The sequence below is a fragment of the Ranitomeya imitator genome, chromosome 4 (assembly GCF_032444005.1).
Source record: "Ranitomeya imitator isolate aRanImi1 chromosome 4, aRanImi1.pri, whole genome shotgun sequence".
Classification (NCBI taxonomy): Eukaryota; Metazoa; Chordata; class Amphibia; order Anura; family Dendrobatidae; genus Ranitomeya; species Ranitomeya imitator.
Window position 1 is genome coordinate 273,391,277 of NC_091285.1, and position 24,734 is coordinate 273,416,010.

General features: G+C 44.1%; 2 protein-coding genes across 2 annotated transcripts in view; one reads left to right on the top strand and one right to left on the bottom strand.

Annotated features, from left to right (window-relative positions):
• The window catches only part of RAB3IP (RAB3A interacting protein), a 97,160-nt gene extending 90,830 nt beyond the window's left edge, over positions 1 to 6,330 (bottom strand). Inside the window, exon 1 of the mRNA XM_069764618.1 lies at positions 6,222 to 6,330. The gene's annotated coding sequence lies outside the window, so the exon portion shown is untranslated. The remainder of the gene's footprint in view (positions 1 to 6,221) is intronic.
• Positions 6,331 to 14,092: 7,762 nt separating this feature from the next.
• Positions 14,093 to 24,734, top strand: part of BEST3 (bestrophin 3) — a 126,438-nt gene continuing 115,796 nt past the window's right edge. Inside the window, exons 1-2 of the mRNA XM_069762019.1 lie at positions 14,093 to 14,290; positions 15,711 to 15,880. Of these exons, the coding sequence (XP_069618120.1) occupies positions 15,729 to 15,880 (152 nt within the window). The 5' untranslated portion in view covers positions 14,093 to 14,290; positions 15,711 to 15,728. The remainder of the gene's footprint in view (positions 14,291 to 15,710; positions 15,881 to 24,734) is intronic.

Genomic DNA, 24,734 nt, shown 5'->3' on the forward strand with positions numbered 1-24,734 from the left:
CCGGGGGGGGGGGGCGGGGGGGCAATAACCATGGACCCTCTCCAGGCTATTAATATCTGCCCTCAGTCACTGGCTTTACCATTCTGGCGGAGAAAATTGCGCAGGAGCCCACGTCAATTTTTTCCGCGATTTAAGGGTACCGTCACACAGTGGCATTTTGATCGCTACGACGGCACGATTTGTGACGTTCCAGCGATATATCCGTGACGTTCCAGCGATCTCGCTGTGTCTGACACGCTCCTGCGATCAGGGACCCCGCTGAGTATCGTACATCGTAGCAGATGGTTTGAAACTTTCTTTCGTCGTCTAGTGTCCCGCTGTGGCGGCATGATCGCATGGTGTAACAAAGGTGTGCACGATATTGTATACGATGTGCACATAGTAACCAACGGCTTCTACATCGCACATACGTCATGAAATTATCGCTCCAGCGTCGTACATTGCGAAGTGTGACAGCAGTCTACGACACTGGAGCGATATTGTTACGATGCTGGAGCGTCACGGATCGTGCCGTCGTAGCGATCAAAATGCCACTGTGTGACGGTACCCTTACCCTTTAAATCAATAGCTACAGAGCCCACATTTTGCACACACACTACTAACATTAGTAGTGTGGAATATGCAAGAAAAAAAAAGGGATATGAGATGGTTTACTGTATGTAAACCATGTCTCATATCATGTCGGGTTTAGGAAGCAGATAGCAAAGGCCAGCAATTGAATTACCGGCTTTTAAGCTATCTAGCGCTGTATGAGATATATATATATATATATATATATATATACCAAAATTTCTGAAAACATATCAGCAAAATCTGGGAAGAAGTACTAGTATTTGTGGTACTAACCCAGAAAATAGATATAATTGATCCAAACAATAAATATGAAAAAAGGAGGAGAACCAGGAGCATATAGTGACGGTATAAATAAGATAATCTTTATTATTACAAAAAAGTAAAAACTATGGACATCAGAAAAAAAAAAAAACTATGATGACAAAAAGGTACAAGGGGGAGGGGGGACACAACCGTGACGGGGCCTAGCGGAAAATAGAAGGCAAGTGCACCCTGACAGCTAGGATACACCCCGTGGCGACAGCGGCATCCAACCCCAATAGGACAATGCCATATGCAGTGGCGTTCTCACCGGCGGGACCTCTTCACCTCCCTCCCGCATCTGCATAGGTATGCATACAACTTAGTTGCTTTCATGTGTGCAGGGGTTAACCTACCCATTTGGGCGCACTGGTTCCACTCCCTGTGCCAGGTATCGCTATAGTTGTGACGCCTGCACCTCAGGCCATTACTTCTTGTTACATGGTATGCTACATACAGTGGGGCAAAAAAGTATTTAGTCAGTCAGCAATAGTGCAAGTTCCACCACTTAAAAAGATGAGAGGCGTCTGTAATTTACATCATAGGTAGACCTCAACTATGGGAGACAAACTGAGAAAAAAAAAAAAAATCCAGAAAATCACATTGTCTGTTTTTTTAACATTTTATTTGCATATTATGGTGGAAAATAAGTATTTGGTCAGAAACAAAATTTCATCTCAATGCTTTGTAATATATCCTTTGTTGGCAATGACAGAGGTCAAACGTTTTCTGTAAGTCTTCACAAGGTTGCCACACACTGTTGTTGGTATGTTGGCCCATTCCTCCATGCAGATCTCCTCTAGAGCAGTGATGTTTTTGGCTTTTCGCTTGGCAACACGGACTTTCAACTCCCTCCAAAGGTTTTCTATAGGGTTGAGATCTGGAGAATGGCTAGGCCACTCCAGGACCTTGAAATGCTTCTTACGAAGCCACTCCTTCGTTGCCCTGGCGGTGTGCTTTGGATCATTGTCATGTTGAAAGACCCAGCCACGTTTCATCTTCAATGCCCTTGCTGATGGAAGGAGGTTTGCCTTCAAAATCTCACGATACATGGCCCCATTCATTCTTTCATGTACCCGGATCAGTCGTCCTGGCCCCTTTGCAGAGAAACAGCCCCAAAGCATGTTTCCACCACCATGCTTTACAGTAGGTATGGTGTTTGATGGATGCAACTCAGTATTCTTTTTCCTCCAAACACAACAAGTTGTGTTTCTACCAAACAGTTCCAGTTTGGTTTCATCAGACCATAGGACATTCTCCCAAAACTCCTCTGGATCATCCAAATGCTCTCTAGCAAACTTCAGACGGGCCCGGACATGTACTGGCTTAAGCAGTGGGACACGTCTGGCACTGCAGGATCTGAGTCCATGGTGGCGTAGTGTGTTACTTATGGTAGGCCTTGTTACATTGGTCCCAGCTCTCTGCAGTTCATTCACTAGGTCCCCCCGCGTGGTTCTGGGATTTTTGCTCACCGTTCTTGTGATCATTCTGACCCCACGGGGTGGGATTTTGCGTGGAGCCCCAGATCGAGGGAGATTATCAGTGGTCTTGTATGTCTTCCATTTTCTAATTATTGCTCCCACTGTTGATTTCTTCACTCCAAGCTGGTTGGCTATTGCAGATTCAGTCTTCCCAGCCTGGTGCAGGGCTACAATTTTGGTTCTGGTGTCCTTTGACAGCTCTTTGGTCTTCACCATGGTGGAGTTTGGAGTCAAACTGTTTGAGGGTGTGCACAGGTGTCTTTTTATACTGATAAGTTTAAACAGGTGCCATTACTACAGGTAATGAGTGGAGGAAAGAGGAGACTCTTAAAGAAGAAGTTACAGGTCTGTGAGAGCCAGAAATCTTGATTGTATGTTTCTGACCAAATACTTATTTTCCACCATAATATGCAAATAAAATGATAAAAAAAAACAGACAATGTGATTTTCTGGATTTTTTTTTCTCATTTTGTCTCCCATAGTTGAGGTCTACCTATGATGTAAATTACAGACGCCTCTCATCTTTTAAAGTGGTGGAACTTGCACTATTGCTGACTGACTAAATACTTTTTTGCCCCACTGTATAGCTATAGCTACACCGTTGTCACTGGGACTATCCTGGCTGCCAGTGTGCATCTGTTTTTTACTCTTGGTTAGGCCCTGCATATGGCATTGTCCTATTGGGGTTGGATGCCGCCGCCACGGGGTGTATCCTAGCTGTCAGGGTGCACTTGCCTTCTATTTTCCGCTAGGCCCAGTCACGGTTGTGACCCCCTCCCCCTTGTACCTTTTTGTCATCATAGTTTGCTCACTGCCTATAGCCTTACTATGACTATCCTCTATATTATGTTAGGGTGGTGAGATGTGAGGTGTGTATTGGTTCGTTTTCTTTCCCCTTTTCTCGATGCTGTATTGTGGTATACATTGTGATTTTTACTGATGTCAATATATGTTTATGATTTTTTTTAACACATGGATCCATTGTATGTCCGTATGTCGGTTTTGCAAGCCTGCGAGAAAATCTCGCAGTACGGATGCCATACGGATTACATACGGAGGATGCCATGCGCAAAAGACGCTGACATACCCTGCCTACGGATGACATACGGACCACTATTTTGGGGACTTTTCTGCGTATTACGGCCGTAAATTACGGACCGTATTTTTATACGCTGAGTGTGACGCCGGCCTTAGGGCAACTGCAGACTACAGTATCCGCTCATCCGAGAGAATCGGGCAGATAATGAAGATCACTCTGCTCAAACTCTGATCAGAGGTTGATGCGATTCTCTCAAATAAGGAGAAAAATGGAGAGAAAAAACAAACTCTCCATCTTCTCCATAGTGCCAGCCTGTGAAAATAGGACTGGACTCAGATGTCACGCGAGTGCAGGCCGATAGCTTCCACAGACTCAATGAATTGTGTGGCCAAATGCGATCTGAATATTGAATAAAATTCAGGGGTACTGCGATTGTTTTCTTGGACTGACTTGATTCGAGGACAAAACTCTGACGTGCACAGCCCCATAGATTAGCATTGGTTCAAATGCAACACAATTTTTTGATGGATCGCACTTGAACAGTAAAAAACACCTGTCTGCACCTGCCTTACACTGGGAAAGCAACACCACTTCGCACAGTAGACGCCAAGTGAGCTGCCAAATCTGCAGAGTGGTCATGGGGAACCAGAGAAGATGGCGATCAGTAAATATTTTAAACACACCAAGGGTTCGCTCAGATATCGATTTCTTGCGTATGAGTTCTAAACGTGCTTCACACAGATTGATCTGTGACAATGCACATAGTTCTATCTCACCAATGCAAGTTTATGGATACATTGAGTGAAAAAAAGCACAATTTAGCTTTGGTTTTTATAGACTAGAAGGTTAGGAAACCATGTTTTTCGGTATGGTCTTCAAGAAAAACAAACTTTGGACAAATTATGATGGTAAAAACGGACAGTGACCAAAATGATGAAATTAGGACTTTTTCCAAGCATAAGAAAAATCAGATGTCTGAATGAGTCCTTACACAGCAATGTCAACCCTTCTTTAAAAAGACAAATTGACCATCTGGGCCTCTGCCATGGACTGTGACATGAGCTTTAATTTCTACAGGGCATATGTCACGAGTATTGGCACTGCAACAAACAATGACTAAAATCAAACAAGTCAGATCAGACTGTTCACAGACTCCTGGTGTACACAGTTTCCAGTGCAGCCACTAAGGCTACGTTCACATTAGCGTTGCGCGCCGGTGCGTCGGCGACGCAACGCACGACGCACCAAAAACGCGAGCAAAAACGCTGCGTTTTGCGACGCGTGCGTCGTTTTTTGACGAAAATCGGACGCACGAAAAATGCAACTTGTTGCATTTTATTGCGTCCGACGCTAGCGTCGAAAACGACGCACATGTCGGAAAACGCTACCAAAAAAACGCACGCGTCCCCCATGTTAAACATAGGGGCGCGTCGCCGACGCAACAGCGACGCACATTAGCGAAACGCTAATGTGAACGTAGCCTTTCACAATGAGTTGGGATCCAAGCAGTCAACTAGCACACCAAACAAATTTCTAGACAATTTATTGTGTGGGTCCCTTTTGTGTAGCCACCTGTATGATATGCCCCCTCTCCACTCCAGACACACAGTCCCTCCTGTACGGTACGCCCTCCCGAGACACACACACAGTCCCTCCTGTACGGTACGCCCTCCCGAGACACACACACAGTCCCTCCTGTACGGTACGCCCTCCCGAGACACACACACAGTCCCTCCTGTACGGTACGCCCTCCCGAGACACACACACAGTCCCTCCTGTACGGTACGCCCTCCCGAGACACACACACAGTCCCTCCTGTACGGTACGCCCTCCCGAGACACACACAGTCCCTCCTGTACGGTACGCCCTCCCGAGACACACACACAGTCCCTCCTGTACGGTACGCCCTCCCGAGACACACACACAGTCCCTCCTGTACGGTACGCCCTCCTCAGACACACAGTCCCTCCTGTACGGTACGCCCTCCCCAGACACACAGTCCCTCCTGTACGGTACGCCCTCCCCAGACACACACAGTCCCTCCTGTACGGTACGCCCTCCCGAGACACACACACAGTCCCTCCTGTACGGTACGCCCTCCCGAGACACACACACAGTCCCTCCTGTACGGTACGCCCTCCCGAGACACACACACAGTCCCTCCTGTACGGTACGCCCTCCCGAGACACACACACAGTCCCTCCTGTACGGTACGCCCTCCCCAGACACACAGTCCCTCCTGTACGGTACGCCCTCCCCAGACACACAGTCCCTCCTGTACGGTACGCCCTCCCCAGACACACACACAGTCCCTCCTGTACGGTACGCCCTCCTCAGACACACAGTCCCTCCTGTACGGTACGCCCTCCTCAGACACACAGTCCCTCCTGTACGGTACGCCCTCCCCAGACACACACAGTCCCTCCTGTACGGTACGCCCTCCTGAGACACACACAGTCCCTCCTGTACGCCCTCCTCAGACACACTCCATGACACTCCACAACTCCCATGTCCTGGGAGTGACTGCAGTTGTAGGTGTGAGGCGGACACTGGCCACAGGAGGCCTGGCAGGCATAATACACTTAAGTCTGGTGATGTCACATATGAGCACTTCTCTTCCAGTTCGGGACCCTCTCTGCAGGGCACCACACGCCCTCCATGTTAACCCCTCTCCCAGCAGGGCACTGCTATGTAAACATGGCAGCCCCAGCTCCTGCGCTCCGCCTGCACTCTCACACAGAATGCACGTACCTCTGACAAGAAGCGTCACACGGACAAGGACGTCATGTGCCACCCCCCAAACGGCGCTGAGCAGCCCCCACACTTACCAGGTATGAGCACGCGAAGACTGAACGCTCGTGCACGCGCTGCGCGTTCACCAACAAAGACAGGCAGGTGCACAATGAGAACCCAGGGACATAACCACACCGACTGGCGCCGCCCATGTGACGTCACCAAGGTCATGCCACCAATCAGAGCCCGAGAAGCAGCTGCACCTGCGTCTGTACCAAGGACTAGTACCAATCAGTTCGCTAGGAACTGTGTGCGTGACGTCAGAGCGTGCGAGTTGAGGCGTCCTTGGCGCTGTGCACACGGGACGTGCCTTGTGGTTTCTCTAGAGTTGCGGCTTGTGAAAGGGATGGCGGAGGGCTAGCTCCCAGCTCAGGCGTGTGGCCTTATGTAGAGGTGGATAGACGTTATCCAAGCTGTGGGACTTGTAGAGAACAGTGTGGGCATAAAGCCGGTCATTTCTGTCTGTGACTAAGGCCGGCCTCACAGTGTGTTCTGCTGGGCTCAGACATATGCGCTGACAGGGCCATAGACTATAACGGTGCACAGAAAGTCACCGTGTGCATCCTATTAGGCCGTATCCAGCTCTGGCAAAAATAAGAGACTGACCGCCACATCAGAACCCTGTCATGGGCAGCCCAATCTCCAGACCTGAACCCCATGGAAACCTCTGGAATGTAATCAAGAGGATGATGGATAGTCACAAGCCATCAAAGAACTGCTTCCATTTCTGCGCCAGGAGCAGTGTGAAATACTGGTGAAAGCATGCCAAGACGCATGAAAGCTGTGATAAAAATCGTGGTTATTCCACAGAATATTGATTTCTGAACTCTTCCTGAGATAAAACATTAGTATTGTTGTTTCTAAATAATTATGAACTTGTTTTCTTTGCATTATCTGAGGTCTGGAAGCACTGGTGTTGTTTTTTATTTTGACCATTTTTCTTTGTCAGAAAAAAATGCAAAATGTATTACTTGGAAATTCGGAGACGTCAGAAGTTTATAGACTAGAAGAACAATTTACATTTTACTCAAAAATATACCTATAAAGAGAAAAATCAGACAAACTGAACATTTTGCAGTGGTCTCTTAATTGTTGCCAGAGCTGTACACCAGTAAGTGACTTGCTGCCTGCGTATAATATATGTATAGGACCGAACATAATGCACGACAGGGCACACGGTGACTCCATCCGCTCCGTTATAGTCTATGGCCCCGTCGGCGCATACGTCTGTATCTAGTTATGCGGGGGTGAGGACGTCTCCCCTGACGGAGGCACTGATCGTAGGAGAAAACACTGTGAACCCAGCCACAGGCCTCATTCACACGTCCGTGTAAAATTTACCATCCACGAGAAATGTGACTGGATGTTATGCCAGTTGCATCTGGGTGGCTTCTCTTTTTTTTCTCATACACTTTTTAATTCAGAGAAGGAACGTCTCTATTCCCAAGGCAATAATGGCCACAAGACGGTCACGTTCCAATTCAAGTTTATCACGAACTAACATAGGGGTGAGACAGACACAAATCCGAAGCCTTCCAATGTGCATCCATGTCTCACTGATCCGCATTATTTGGTATGAGTCTTATCCTCAAACATTTAAACATAAGGATGAATGACCTCGGGGAGATCAAAACATCCAACACCGCGGAGACACCATCACGTGTTTCTCAACGCAGTTGCGTTGAGAAACACGTGATGGTGTCTCCGCGGTGTTGGATGTTTTGATCTCCCCAAGGTCATTCATCCTTATGTTTATAGTCCTTTTACCAGGCACTGCTCCTAATAGCCAGTTTCCTACTCCACACTGATGAGGGGCAAATACCCCGAAACAGTTGTCTGTGGATGGATACCATGTTTTGACATAGGTGGTTTTCCTTTTGGATGCTGCCCTTCCCGTGGTTGTTCCTTCCCGGTGAAAGACCTGGTTATTTATTACTTGCGTTGAAAAACACGTGATGGTGTCTCCGCAGCTTTTCTACATGCATTTGCATATTTCCCTTAAAGGGACTCTGTCACCTGAATTTGGCGGGACTGGTTTTGGGTCATATGGGCGGAGTTTTTGGGTGTTTGATTCACCCTTTCCTTACCCGCTGGCTGCATGCTGGCTGCAATATTGGATTGAAGTTCATTCTCTGTCCTCCATAGTACACGCCTGCGCAAAGCAATCTTGCCTTGTGCAGGCGTGTACTATGGAGGACAGAAAATGAACTTCAATCCAATATTGCAGCCAGCATGCAGCCAGCGGGTAAGGAAAGGGTGAATCAAACACCCAAAAACTCCTACCATATGACCCAAAACCAATCCCGCCAAATTCAGGTGACAGGTTCCCTTTAAGGGATGGGGGCAGTGTTCTGGATCACTGCGTTGAGAAACACGTGATGGTGTCTCCGCGGTGTTGGATGTTTTGATCTCCCTGAGGTCATTCATCCTTATGTTTATAGTCCTTTTACCAGGCACTGCTCCTAATAGCCAGTTTCCTACTCCACACTGATGAGGGGCAAATACCCCAAAACAGCTGTCTGTGGATGGATACCATGTTTTGGCATACAGTAGGTGGTTTTCCTTTTGGATGCTGCCCTTCCCGTGGTTGTTCCTTCCCGGTGAAAGACCTGGCTATTTATTGCTTGCGTTGAGAAACACGTGATGGTGTCTCCGCAGCTTTTCTACATGCATTATCCTCAAACATGGACATGGGGTGAGTCTCATGGATCTCACTTGGGTTTGTGATGTTCTCCGATATTTGAATACTTCTATTCAACTCTATGGATATGTGCACACGTAGATGAAACCTTTGCGGATTTTTCTGCACCTATTTTGAGAAATCTGCAGGTGAAAAGCACTGTGTTTTACCTGCAGATTTACCGCGGATTTTATTGGTTTTTGTGCGGATTTCACCTGCGGTTTTACACCTGCGGATTCCTATTATGGAGCTGGTGTAAACCGCTGCGGAATCCGCACAAAGAATTGACATGCTGCGGAATAAATAAGGCAGCGTTTCCACTCGTTTTTTTCTGCAGCATGTGCACTGCGGATTTTGTTTTCCATAGGTTTGTATGGTACTGTAAACGCATGGAAAACTGCTGCGAATCCACAGGGCCAATCCGCTGCGGATCCACAGCGTGTTAACATACCCTAAGAGTCCATGTGCCATGCAATAAAAAATTGGCAGAACACAGACATTTTACACAGATGTGTAGAATGGAGCTGTTAAAGGTGTTCAACCCCTTGATTTTTTTTTGTTAAAAACTTACTATGCTACATCTTAACAAACTGAGTTATACTCAATTTCCTGGTTGCCCCTGACGGTTTCTTTATTAACATGCAGCATTCCGTCTTTGTCTTCGCCGCGTAATGTGGGACGTTCTGAGATGGTGTGCCTTTTTCAAATTAAATTACAGAATCCAAGTACATAGACGGAGAGAGCCACCCGGACGCACTTAGTATTAGAACAGAACTCTGTTTATTACAATGTACATGGTCACTCCATTATATAGGAATTTCTTGGACATACTGTACATTGTAGGAATATAATTGGCTCAGCTTATTTTTACATATGTGCTGGCATTAGCATGTACAGTGGCATGTAAAAGCTTGGGAATCACTGGTTAAAATAACTGTTATTGTGAATAGTTAAGCAAGTTGAAAATTAAATGATTTCTAAAAGGCCGAAAGTTAAAGATGACACATTTCCTTTGTATTTCAGGCAAAAAAAAGAATATTTTCATCTTTTAAATTTTAAAAATGACAAAAAAGGAAAATGGGCCGATGCAAAAGCTTAGCCATCCTGCATGGTTAGTACCGAGTAGCACTCCCTTTTGAAGTTATCACAACTTGTGAATGCTTTTTGTAGCCAGACGAGAGTCTTTCAATTCTTGTTTGAGAGATTTTTATCCATTCTTCCTTGGAAAATTCTTCCAGTTCTGTGAGATTCCTTGGTCGTCTTGCATGCACTGCTATTTTGAGGTCTAGCCACAGGTTTCCGATGATGTTCAGATCAGGGGATTATGAGGGCCATTGTATAACCTTCGGCTTGCGCCTTTTGAGGTCATCTATTGTGGATTTTGACATGTGTTTAGGATCTTTATCCATTTGTAGAAGTCATCCTCTTTTCATCTTCAGCTTTTTTTTTTACAGATGGTGTTATGTTTGCATCAAGAATTTGTTGATATTTAATTGAATCCATTCTTCCCTCTACCTTACCTTTGGCTGCAACACAACTCCAAAGCATGATTGATCTAACGCCTTAATGGTTGGTGAGATGTTCTTTCCTGAAATCCTATGCCCTTTTTTCTCCATACCTTAATTGTGGCCAAAGAGTTCTATAACAGTTCTATTTTAACCTCATTGGTCTACAGGACTTGTTTACAAAATGCATCAGGTTTGTTTAGATGTTCTTTTGCATGCTTCTGATGCTGATTTTTATGATAAGGACACAGCAGAGGTTTTCTTCTGATGATTCTTCCATGAAGGCCATATTTGTGCAGGTGTCTCTGAACTGTAGAACGATGTACCACAACTTCAGAGTCTGCTAAATCTTTCAGAAGGTCTTATGCAGTCAATAGGGGTTCTGATTTGCTTCTCTAGCAATCCTACGAGCAGCTCTCACTGAAATTTTGCTTGGTCATCCAGACCTTATCTTGACCTTCACTGTTCCTGTTAATTGCCATTTCTTAATTACATTTCAAACCGAGGAAAGGCAGCTTGAAAACTCTGCTTTATTCTTACAGTTTTCTCCTGCTTTCTGGGCCGCAACCATTTCCATTATCAGAGTGCTAGGCAGTTGCTTGTAAGAACAAATGGCTGCTATTTCTCATCACTAAGTTAGAGGATGCTGGATTTTTATAGAGTTGGGAAATTTGCATCACCTGGCCTTTCCTAATGATGACAGTGAACAATCCATAACCCTAACAGGCCAATTAAGGTCTGAAACCTTGGGCAAAGTTATCTGAGTACACAAATCTCCAAAGGTGTCCAAACCTTTGCATCCGCCCATTTTCCATTTTCTAATTTTCAAAATGTAAAAATTGAGAATATGTATTTTTTTTGCCTAAAATATAATGTGTCATCTTTAACTTTAGGCCTTTTAGAGATCATTTCATCTGCAATTCGCTTAACTGTTTACAATAACAGTAATTTTGACCAGGGTGCCCAAAGTTTTCCATGCCACTGTACATTGGCTAAAGCTAATATCATCTACACCCACCTTACGGGTCTAGATGTGGTCCTTACTTCTTTACTTTCACTTTCTTATGTGTTATCTCTAAGTTTTGTTAGACAAAGAAATGCTTATGACTCCTAATCTAAATACGCACAGTCAGACTCCATTTTGCAAAGCCGGAGATAGACATAATCCCGACCAAAATGGAATCAAGATAGATAAATCCTCTCACAATTCCCTTCTCTTGTAGGAGTGGGTGAATGTTCCAGCCAAAGTACACGCTTACAGACTCCCCCATATACATTCTCCTTCTGTAATAGAAGAAGCCGTATTTCCTACACCATGTTACCAGATTCTCTGGATCGGCCTGGCTGTCACACCATCGGATGCACACGCAAGCCACAACAAGCAAGGATACTATACGGGTGCCACATTCATGTGCTGATCAGAGTTAGCATCCAACAGTTAGTCATAGTACTCGCCATCTTTATCACAGGGTGCAGTCCAGCAACAGATTTTGAAACAATGCCCCGAACATAGGGTGCAAGGCTGCAACCAAGTACCACAATGGCCACCAGAACTATTACTAAAGTACACGCTATGTTACTAAGAAGGGATCCACATTTACCAAGCATGTGTTCTACCCACTTACTGAGGGGGTTACCAATACCTGAGTTTTCAGCTAATTTGTTGGACAGGGCATCGATTCCTCTTAGGGCTTTACTTATGCTACCATCGGAGCAGTGTTGTTTGGAATAAAGGTACAGCATGACGCCCTTTTATTCCATGTTTAGCGTTAGGACTGACAAAATGTAAGGACCCTTGACGCAGGTTGCCAGCTTACGTATTGAGGCCCCAATATAAACTAATACCTTACATACATTGATATGTGGTTTTTTTTTGCACTTTATCTTGCAAGGTGCAGCCGGACCAAGATGGCTCTGTAAACTGTTGGCCTCTGTTCGCACAGCATGCATTTTGTAGCACTGGGCGGCCCGCAAATATGTGCGTCAGTAATAGGCTGTAAACCAGATGCTCTGCATTGCCTGTGTGAACAACGCCACATACAGACTATTATCGCTTATCTTTTTGTGCACTAATGCCAAACAGCCAACACTGGATTGAAAGTGGTTGTTTCATCGGTATTTTTTGCACCTGTGTGTTTGCCATCATTAATGATTCAAATCCCACTGTTACTTGATCTTTGGCTTTGAAACAGTTTCGTACTCCTCTTGGAGCTCCAATACAGTCAATGTACATGTGAGGGTCAAAAGAAGTAGGAATAATGGTGTCACACTTGTGCCTCTGGTATTCCATTGCATATTTATGGAGCCTGTCTGTATTAGCAGCCACAATCTAGAATGGTATCAGGAATTTAACAATAGCACATGTACCTTCACATGCCCCTGACAGCACTGGCTAAAAGTCACCATTTCCACACATCCACAACAAGTCAACCCTAGTGGGCAGCATGGTAGCGCAGTGGTTAGCACTGCAGCCTTGCAGCGCTGGAGTCCTGGGTTCAAATCCCACCTAAGACAACATCTGCAAAGAGTTTGTATGTTCTCTCCATGTTTGGGTGGGTTTCCTCCAGGTTCTCCAGTTTGCTTTCACTTTCCAAAGACATACTGATAGGGAATTTAGATTGTGAGCCCCAACGGGGACAGTGATGATAATGTCTGTAAAGCGCTGCGTAATATGTTAGCGCTATATAAAAATAAAGATTTATTATTATTAATATTATTAGTTACCATCTGATTCAGGAGGGCATGGCCTTGTACCAAGTTAGTAGTGGTGGTGCGACTGCAGTGTGAGGAATCTAAATGCTTTAGGTCAATGGTACCCATTAAACTCTGGAAACCTGTAATTCCCAGGATAGGGGCTAACTCCATTGGCTTTTACATATTTAGGATTTATGGGGGTGATATAACTGCCGGAGCAGATTACTCTCCAAAGTATTTTCTCCCTCTATAGCTGAAAATGGCTGAAATAAGCAGGAGAAAGCAATGGGGTTTGCCTGGTTGCTTATAGGGATGGGCAACGTGCCTAGATGAGGTCTAGCTAGGGCGCAGACTATCTACTCTTATTCATTGCTAGTGTAGTGTATTTTACCCATTGTAACGAATAATTGGTCTCAGAGTATCCCGCTTCCTTGAATAGTTTATCCTCATAGGTTAGTCACACTAGGAATTAATCTTTGGAAGTACTGGGTTGCGAGGTCTCAGTTTTATTTAGAATAGGTCAGTCTCTGTATATATTTGTGGAGTGTCTGGATCCCCATATGAGCAAAGTGACATGAAATCACTTAGCAATACATTGAATGTTGAGGCAGGAATGGCAATAGGGGTTCCCAAAACTGGAAATATTTTTCAAATATTGACACTGCTGTAATATGGTTTGGAACCACTGCTGTAGTTTTAATATAGTAATGGTCACTGCTTATTAAAAGTCTGATACCTAGTATATGCCAAACTTTCTAGACATTGCATTTTTATCAGCCATACTCAACAACAATGAGCTATACATTTCCCGTTAGTGCATTTGCAGAGATTCCTTCACTACAGGTTTCTTTGGGAACACAGTGCACAAGCTGGTTATCTGTGAGGCTCTGGTGACATCTAGATGTTCCCAAAGATCACTTAGTCAATGGTGTTCTCTAAATGGCAGGTGGACGTATAAATATAGACTAAGAGAGAGCAAGATCAGCAGCTGCAGGCTGTTTTCGTGCCATGGAGCAGTCTGTGATGTAACACATAGAGTGTATATTGGCACAAACAGGCTGCATGTGGGAAAGACTCCCTTCCCTGCTGTGCTCCTCAGGCTTGTCTCCAGGGACTCTTCACTGCTTCTTGAGAATACACCATTACAGCAGCAAGCAGCTGGGACAGTACCAATTGTGATCGTCGCAATCCTTCATCAGACACGCTCATTGAGGACATATACCAGGTTGGTCACATCTCCATACCCATGAATATTTGAAGAACTTACATATGATCTTATGTAATCCTTTACCAGGAAATTATACTTGTACTTCTTGAACTTTGTACTCATTCTATATTTTTATTATTATCTGTAACATATTTATAGGACTCATTTAATGACTGCAATATTTTATACTACTTAGCATTACTAAATCTACCGGTAGTATAGCTTATCCAAAGACAAAGCTCTTATGTCAGTTGAAGGGCTTTATGGAATAACTTAGGTGAGTTTTAGGCTCTAAAACATCTACAATAACTCAATATAATTTCCCAAATGTGTCTTGAACATAAATTAACTACAACTACAATAAGTATTTTACGCTAATGAGAAGACCATACACGTTGGTCTACGGTAAAAAAGTAGATAATAATTCCTTTGTCAGAGTATAACCTTCAAGGGGTCAACATGACCTTTCCACAGTAGGCACTTTTTTTTTCAATTGCAATTTAATATCTGTAATACAAAAGACAAACAAATCAAGTAGAACTTTCCAGTTTTTCATGTATGTCTGGGGTGAGGAACCTCAGGCCCCACCGGTTGTTTACAGCCCTTGATTACCTTTTATCCTACTTTCCCTTGCAGATTCCTGGGGGCCGACGGCTGTATTGTGACGGCTGCCATCCCTTTAATTTCTTCTTGCTCTGTGAGCACAAGCTCGCAATATTCGCTACTGAATGCTGAGGCACATGCAAGGAAAGATTATATATTGACACCAGTGCCACCATTAGGATGTACTTTGTGGGTGGAATTGGTTCGGCCCCCGAAGGATGGTATAAATATCCAAATGGCCCTTGGCAGAAAACAGATTCCCCACTCCCGAATGCCCGTTACTCGAGACTTCCGAGCATGCTTGGATGTTCTCTGGGTATCTTGGGCATGCTCTTAGATTATGTTTGAGTCGCTGCAGCTGCATGATTTGTGGCTGCTAGACAGCCTGAATACATGTGGGGATTCCCTAAAAAACAGGCAATCCCCAAATGTGTTCAGGTTGTCTAACAGACACAAAACATGCAGCTGCAGCGACTCAAACAAAATGCAGATACAGTTGAAAGTGTGATATCTGGCTGGGTAGGAGGCCGGTACTGGAGCTAGCACCGGGCCCAATAGCGGCCACATGATCTACCTCTATTAGCTGTATGCCACTGGTCATGATCCAGGGTCTACTATCCTAAGATGTGCTAAATTCCCTAAGGGGCACATGTCAGTTTTCTGACATAAAGTGCTTGATGAATTTTCCCCATAGTCTTTCCTCTAGCCTCCACCCTAATTCCAGATATAACATGACTACAACAATTGCACCAACTGCACAAAAACTCTTTACATTATTTTCTGCATAACTATAAAGTGTCTTAACTGCTAAACCAAAGTTAATTGTATTTTTCAGGAGGAAAGTAATTAGAAGATGACTGTCACCTACTCCAGTAAAGTGGCAAATGCCACATTCTTTGGGTTTCATCGACTGCTGCTTAAGTGGAGAGGAAGCATTTACAAGTTGCTCTACAGAGAATTCCTTCTCTTCATCAGTTTATATACAACATTGAGTGTCATATACAGGTATACATTGCTTCTTTCTTACAATTACTTGTGTACTGTACATATTGTGTATACAGTATGTATGCATATTATTTAACCGGAGTGAATTTTGCATTGTACTGAAAGAGCCTTTTATGGAAATTTGTTCTACCATTGTCATTTGCATGGTATTCTAGACAAGACACTACATGCCAATAGTCTTATTTCCTGTATGGACTCATTATCAAAAATGATTACCGTATATTTCATTGATATACACAACCATTAGAGTTTTAGTCATGTATGTGTCCTATATGTGGTGAATTTGTGAATGCATTGGATTCTAAATGGAAATATTTTCATATCTTCAAACACAAATTGCATCTGAGTTCTACATTTATTGTGTTCACCGTGAAATGCACCCAACATGTTTGTGGTTATTGGTTTTCAAATACGGTATATAGAATTTATATCTTTATAGCAAGCAGAGCTTAGTTGGTCTTATGCAGAGTTCCAAATCTGACCCCAACTTTAATGTACAAGATTAAAAACAAATATGAGGCCTATTCAACATCAGTTTGAGACTGAATTCTGGTGTAAAATTGCTCAAAATGTTGCCAAATTTTTTGCGTGACTTTTGACATTTTTATGCCAGGTCCAGATAGCGTCACAAACTTTTTGAAAAGTGTGCAGAGCTTAGCAGGGAGAGGACATAGCCAATCACGTCTAAAAATGTAACAATGTATGTCACAAAGGAAACATAAATAATGAAGGAAATGTACTCCAGTCCTGAAAGTTCTTCTCCAATGAATTTGGCTCATCATACTGTAGCAGACCATTCATTAAGACTAATCTTGATGATTCGGCCCATATTAGTTTAGTGTTAAGTGATTTTTCTTTTTAACCCCTTCATGACCATGGGATTTTTTATTTTTCCGTGTTCGTTTTTCACTCCCCTCCTTCCCAGAGCCATAACTTTTTTATTTTTCCGTCAATTTGGCCATGTGAGGGCTTATTTTTTGCGGGACGAGTTGTACTTTTGAACGACATCATTGGTTTTAGCATGTCATGTACTAGAAAACGGGAAAAAAATTCCAAGTGTGGTGAAATTGCAAAAAAAGTGCAGTCCCACACTTGTTTTTTGTTTGGCTTTTTTGCTAGGTTCACTAAATGCTAAAACTGACTTGACATTATGATTCTCCAGGTCAGTACGAGTTCATAGACACCTAACATGACTAGGTTATTTTTTATCTAAGTGGTGAAAAAAATTCCAAACTTTGCTAAAAAAAAAAAAACAAATTGCGCCATTTTCTGATACATGTAGCGTCTCCATTTTTCGTGATCTGGGGTCGGTTGAGGGCTTATTTTTTGTGTGCCGAGATGACGTTTTTAATGATAGCATTTTGGTGCAGATACGTTCTTTTGATCGCCCGTTATTGCATTTTAATGCAATGTTGCGGCGACCAAAAAAACGTAATTCTGGTGTTTCGAATTTTTTTCCCGCTACGCTGTTTAGCGATCAGGTTAATGCTTTTTTTTAATTGATAGATCGGGCGATTCTGAGCGCGGCGATACCAAATATGTGTAGATTTGATATTTTTTTTATTGATTTATTTTGATTGCGGCGAAAGGGGGGTGATTTAAACTTTTATATTTTTTTTATTTTTTTAACATTTTTTTCAACTTTTTTTTTTTACTTTTGCCATGCTTCAATAGCCTCCATGGGAGGCTAGAAGCAGGCACAACGCGATCGCCTCTGCTACATAGCAGCGATCTGCTGATCGCTGCTATGTAGCAGAAATGGAGGTGTGCTGTGAGCGCCGACCACAGGGTGGCGCTCACAGCCACCGGCGATCAGTAACCATAGAGGTCTCAAGGACCTCTATGGTTACAATGGAGACGCATCACCGACCCCCGATCATGTGACGGGGGTCGGCGATGACGTCATTTCCGGCCACCCGGCCGGAAGCGGTAGTTAAATGCCGCTGTCTGCGTTTGACAGCGGCATTTAACTAGGTAATAGGTGCGGGCAGATCGTGATTCTGCCCGCGCCTATTACGGGCACATGTCAGCTGTTCAAAACAGCTGACATGTCCCGGCTTTGGTGCGGGCTCACCGCGGAGCCCTGCATCAAAGCAGGGGATCTGACCTTGGACGTATATATGTATTGCAATGACACATTCATCCCATAAAAGGCCAGGCCACACATTGCAGTTTGGCACAGCTTTTTTTGCATTGGAAACTAAGATTACCGTCACACAGTGGCATTTTGATCGCTACGACGGCACGATTCGTGACGTTCCAGCGATATAGTTACTATCTCGCAGTGTCTGACACACTCCTGCGATCAGGGACCCCGCTGAGAATCGTACGTCGTAGCAGATCGTTTGAAACTTTCTTTCGTCGTCTAGTGTCCCGCTGTGGCAGCATGATCGCATGGTGTAACAAAGGTGTGCACGATATTGTATACAATGTGCGCATAGTAACCAACGGCTTCTACATCGCACATACGTCATGAAATTATCGCTCCAGCGTCGTACATTGCAAAGTGTGACAGCAGTCTACGACGCTGGAGCGATATTGTTACGATGCTGGAGCGTCATGGATCGTGCCGTCATAGCGATCTAAATGCCACTGTGTGACGGTACCCTAAATCTTGGAGGGAGGACATATGTAGTTAGACTGGATTTGGGCCTGCCAGAGAAAGTGACTGTGACACGATCCTTGTATCCATACAAAAAAAGTACTAGTCTGATTTTTCAATAGCATCATTAATGTTGTTTTTATTATTACTTATGCAAACACATGACTAGTAAGATCAAATAGATTATTTCCTAATAATCTCATAAGAAATAATTCCTAGTGGCAACTTTAGCTGCAAAATCAGCTCCCAAAGGGGTTGTCTTCTACTGGATCATTCTTTTCCATCCTTTGGTCCACTGGACGATAATTCATGTACTTTGGCCAGTCTATTCTTGCATATGGTAAAAAGGAAAGTACTTTTTCTTTAATTTAATGCATCCCTGGTCCAACCAAGATAGACATAGTTAAAACTGCTCTGTGTCAATCAGGTCATAGAGGAATTTTATATATGTATCACTATTGTTCCAGAGAGCATTGCAGTACGGGAGGGCAGCTTAGCTAAGCCATTAGAGATGTGCCAATCAAAAACCTGGTGTCCGATTCACAAAGCCAATTGTAAATACAGTGTTGGATTTCTATATATATACTAGATGGTGGCCCGATTCTAACGCATCGGGTATTCTAGAATCTGTATGTAGTTTATTTATGAAGATTTAAGAATAATGCAATAAATACACAGGATTCGTCCGGCCGTGACCAATCAACGAAGCGTGGTTCAAATCCCGTGCCAATTCGCGGCCGGACTGCACCTGTCGCTGATTGGTCGCGCCCGGCCGAGCGCGACCAATCAATCAGTGAAGCCAGGGCCTGCCCCAGGTTTTTGAGGGCCCCGGGCAAAAGAATCTCAGTGGGCCCCCCTTTAACACATACCACGATTCATGATGCACAGATACAGCAGAGAAATATAGCACAGACACCTAGCAAATAACAGCCCACGTAGCATATAGCACAGCCCACATAGCATATAGAACAGCCCACGTAATATATAACACAGCCACTTAGCATATAACACAGCCACGTAGTATATTGCACAGCCCACGTAGCATATAACACAGCCTTACATAGTATATAGCACAGCCACATAGTATATAACACAGCCACGTAGTATATAACACAGCCACGTAGTATATTGCATAGCCACGTAGTATATAGCACAGCCACGCAGTATATTGCACAGCCATGTAGTATATAACACCGCCCACGCAGTATATAGCACAGCCCACGCAGTATATAGCACAGCCCACGCAGTATATAGCACAGCCCACGTAGTATATAGCACAGCCCACACAGTATATAACACAGCCACGTAGTCTATAGCAGTGTTGGCACCATATCCCTGTTAAAAAATAATTAAAATAAAAAATAGTTATATACTCACCTTCCAGCGGGCCACGGATCCAGCCCAGACCTTTAGCGATGCTCCTGCCAGGTCCGTTCCCAATGATGCTTTGCGGCAATAACCCGTGATGATGTAGCGGTCTCGAGAGACCGCTACGTCATCTGGGGTCATTGCCGCAAAGCATTACTGGGACCGGAGCATCGCGAGGAGCGGGAAAAGCTGCCGGGGACGCCGAAAGGTGAGAATATCACGTTTTTTTTTTATTATTATTTTTAACATTATATGTTTTCACTATTGATGTTGCATAAGCAACATCAATAGTAAAAAGTTGGTCAAACTTGTCAAAAGTGGTGACGGACCCGGAAATGCTGCAGGCAGCATTTCCGGGTCCGTCACAGAATGATGGCACATCACTAGCCGGTAACAGGATTAATGGCAGCATTAACGGACTGCGTTACACCGCGTCAACGCTAAAACGCTATGTGGGCGCTGACTGGAGGGGAGTATGGAGGGGCCAATTCGCGGCCGGAATGTGCACGTCGCTGATTGGTCGTGCCCAGCCGGCCGTGACCAGCCGGCCGTGACCAATCAGCGACGCGGGATTTCCGCGACAGACAAACAGACGGAAGTAGACCATAGACGAATATATATATACTAGATTGTGGCCCGATTCTAACGCATCGGGTATTCTAGAATATGCATGTCCCCGTAGTATATGGACAATGATGATTCCAGAATTCGCGGCAGACTGTGCCCGTCGCTGATTGGTCGAGGCAACCTTTATGACATCATCGTCGCCATGGCAACCATTATGACATCTACGTCGATACTGTGCCTGTCGCTGATTGGTCGAGGCGAATTCGCGGCAGACTGTGCCCGTCGCTGATTGGTCGAGGCAACCTTTATGACATCATCGTCGCCATGCTGTGCCCGTCGCTGATTGGTCAGAGACGCGGGATTTCCAGGACAGACAGACAGACAGAAAAACCCTTAGACAATTATATATATAGATATATATATATATATATATATATATATATATATATATATATATATATAGTATATGTGTATATATATATATATATATATACATATATATATATATATATATATATATACAGTACAGACCAAAAGTTTGGACACACCTCATTTAAAGATTTTTCTGTATTTTCATGACTATGTAAACTGTACATTCACACTGAAGGCATCAAAACTATGAATTAACACATGTGGAATTATATACTTAACAAAAAAGTGTGAAACAGCTGAAATTATGTCTTATATTCTAGGTTCTTCAAAGTAGCCACCTTTTGCTTTCATGACTGCTTTGCATACTCTTGGCATTCTGTTGATGAGCTTCAAGAGGTAGTTACCGGGAATGGTCTTCCAACAATCTTGAAGGAGTTCCCAGAGATGCTTAGCACTTGTTGGCCCTTTTGCCTTCACTCTGCGGTCCAGCTCACCCCAAACCATCTCGATTGGGTTCAGGTCTGGTGACTGTGGAGGCCAGGTCATCTGGAGTAGCACCCCTCTCCTTCTTGGTCAAATAGCTCTTACACAGCCTGGAGGTGTGTTTGGGGTTATTGTCCTGTTGAAAACTAAATGATGGCCCAACTAAACGCAAACCGGATGGAATAGCATGCTGCTGCAAGATGCTGTGGTAGCCATGCTGGTTCAGTATGCCTTCAATTTTGAATAAATCCCCAACATTGTCACCAGCAAAGCACCCCTACACCATCACACCTCCTCCTCCATGCTTCACAGTGGGAACCAGGCATGTAGAGTCCACCTTTTCTGCGTCGCACAAAGACACGGTGGTTGGAACCAAAGATCTCAAATTTGGACTCATCAGACCAAAGCACAGATTTCCATTGCTCTAATGTCCATTCCTTGTGTTCTTTAGCCCAAACAAGTCTCTTTTGCTTGTTGCTGTCCTTACCAATGGTTTCCTAGCAGCTATTTTACCATGAAGGCCTGCTGCACAAAGTCTCCTCTTAACAGTTGTTGTAGAGATGTGTCTGCTGCTAGAATTCTGTGTGGCATTGACCTGGTCTCTAATCTGAGCTGCTGTTAACCTGCAATTTCTGAGGCTGGTGACTCGAATAAACTTATCCTCAGAAGCAGAGGTGACTCTTGGTCTTCCTTTCCTGGGGCAGTCCTCATGTGAGCCAGTTTCTTTGTAGCGCTTGATGGCTTTTGCCACTGGACTTGGGGACACTTTCAAAATTTGCCCAATTTATTGGACTGACTGACCTTCATTTCTTAACCCCTTCATGACCCAACCTATTTTGACCTTATTGACCTGGCCGTTTTTTGTAATTCTGACCAGTGTCCCTTTATGTGGTAATAACTCAGGAACGCTTCAACGGATCCTAGCGGTTCTGAGATTGTTTTTTTCGTGACATATTGGGCTTCATGTTAGTGGTAAATTTAGGTTGATAATTTTTGTGTTTATTTGTGAAAAAAATGGAAATTTGGCTAAAATTTTGAAAATTTCGCAATTTTCAAATTTTGAATTTTTATTCTGTTAAACGAGAGAGTTATGTGACACAAAATAGTTAATAAATAACATTACCCACATGTCTACTTTACATCAGCGCAATTTTGGAAACAAAATTTCTTTTTTGCTAGGAAGTTGTAAGGGTTAAAAGTTGACCAGCGATTTCTCATTTTTACAGCAAAATTTACAAAACCATTTTTTTTAGGGACCACCTCACATTTGAAGTCAGTTTGAGGAGTCTATATGGCTGAAAATACCCAAAAGTGACACCATTCTAAAAACTGCTCAAAACCACATTCAAGAAGTTTATTAACCCTTCAGGTGCTTCACAGCAGCAGAAGCAACATGGAAGGAAAAAATGAACATTTAACTTTTTAGTCACAAAAATGATCTTTTAGCAACAATTTTTTTATTTTCCTTAGAGTAAAAAGAGAAACTGGACACCAAAAGTAATTGAACAATTTGTCCTGAGTACGCCGATACCCCATATGTGGGAACCACTATTTGGGCGCACGACAGGGCTTGGAAGGGAAGGAGCGCCATTTGACTTTTTGAATAAAAAATTAGCTCCAATCGTTAGCGGACACCATGTCGCGTTTGGAGAGCCCCTGTGTGCCTAAACATTGGAGCTCCCCCACATGTGACCCCATTTTGGAAACTAGACCCCCGCAAGGAACTTATCTAGATGCATAGTGAGCACATTGAACCCCTCAGGTGCTTCACAAATTGATCCGTAACAATGAAAAAGTACTTTTTTTTCACAAAAAATTTATTTTGGCCTCAATTTGTTCATTTCCACATGGGCAACAGGATATGGATCCTAAAATTTATTGGGCAATTTCTCCTGAGTACAGTGATACCTCACATGTGGGGGTAAACCACTGTTTGGGCACACGGCAGGGCTTGGAAAGGAAGGAGCGCCATTTGACTTTTTGAATGAAAAATTAGCTCCAATCGTTAGCTGACACCATGTCGCGTTTGGAGAGCCCCTGTGTGCCTAAACATTTGAGCTCCCCCACATGTGACCCCATTTTGGAAACTAGACCTCCCATGGAACTAACCTAGATGTGCGGTGACCACTTTAAACCCCCCAAGTGCTTCACAGAAGTTTATAACGCAGAGCCGTGAAAATAAAAAATCATTTTTCTTTCCTCAAAAATTATTTTTTAGCCCGCAATTTTTTATTTTCACAAGAGTATCAGGAGAAATTGGACCACAAAAGTTGTTGTCCAGTTTGTCCTGAGTACGCTGATACCCCATATGTGGGGGGGAACCACTGTTTGGGCACACGTCGGGGCTCAGAAGGGAAGTAGTGACGTTTTGGAATGCAGACTTTGATGGAATGGTCTGCGGGCATCATGTTACGTTTGCAGAGCCACTGATGTGCCTAAACAGTAGAAACCCCCCACAAGTGACCCCATTTTGAAAACTAGACCCCCAAGGAACTTATCTAGATATGTGGTGAGCACTTTGAACCCCCAAGTGCTTCACAGAAGTTTACAACGCAGAGCCGTGAATATAAAAAAATAATTTTTCTTTCCTCAAAATGATGTTTTAGCAAGCAATTTTTTATTTTCACAAGGGTAACAGGAGAAATTGGACCCCAATAGTTGTTACCCAGTTTGCACTGAGTATGCTGGTACCCCATATGTGGGGGTAAACCACTATTTGGGCACACGTCGGGGCTCGGAAGGGAAGTAGTGGCGTTTAGAAATGCAGACTTTGATGGAATGGTCTGCGGGCGTTACGTTGCATTTGCAGAGCCCCTGATGTGCCTGAACAGTAAAACCCTCCACAAGTAACACTATTTTGGAAACTAGACCCCCAAAGAAACTTATCTAGATATGTGGTGAGCAATTTGAACCCTCAAGTGCTTCACAGAAATTTATAACGCAGAGCCGTGAAAATAAAAAAATAATTTTTCTTTCCTCAAAAATGATGTTTTAGCAAGCAGTTTTTTATTTTAACCCCTTCCCGACCCATGACGCCACGTAGGCGTCATGAGTCGGTGCCAATCCGACCCATGACGCCTATGTTGCGTCATGGAATGATCGCGTCCCTGCAGATCCGGTGAAAGGGTTAACTCCCATTTCACCCGATCTGCAGGGACAGGGGGAGTGGTAGTTTAGCCCAGGGGGAGTGGCTTCATCCCCCCGTGGCTACGATCGCTCTGATTGGCTGTTGAAAGTGAAACTGCCAATCAGAGCGATTTGTAATATTTCACCTATTATAACTGGTGAAATATTACAATCCAGCCATGGCCGATGCTGCAATATCATCGGCCATGGCTGGAAACACTAATGTGCCCCCATCCCACCCCACCGATCGCCCCCCCCAGCCCTCGGATCTGTCCGGTACACTGCTCCGGCTCCCCTCCCTCCTGTGCTCCGCTCCCCCCGTGCTCTTGTCCGCTC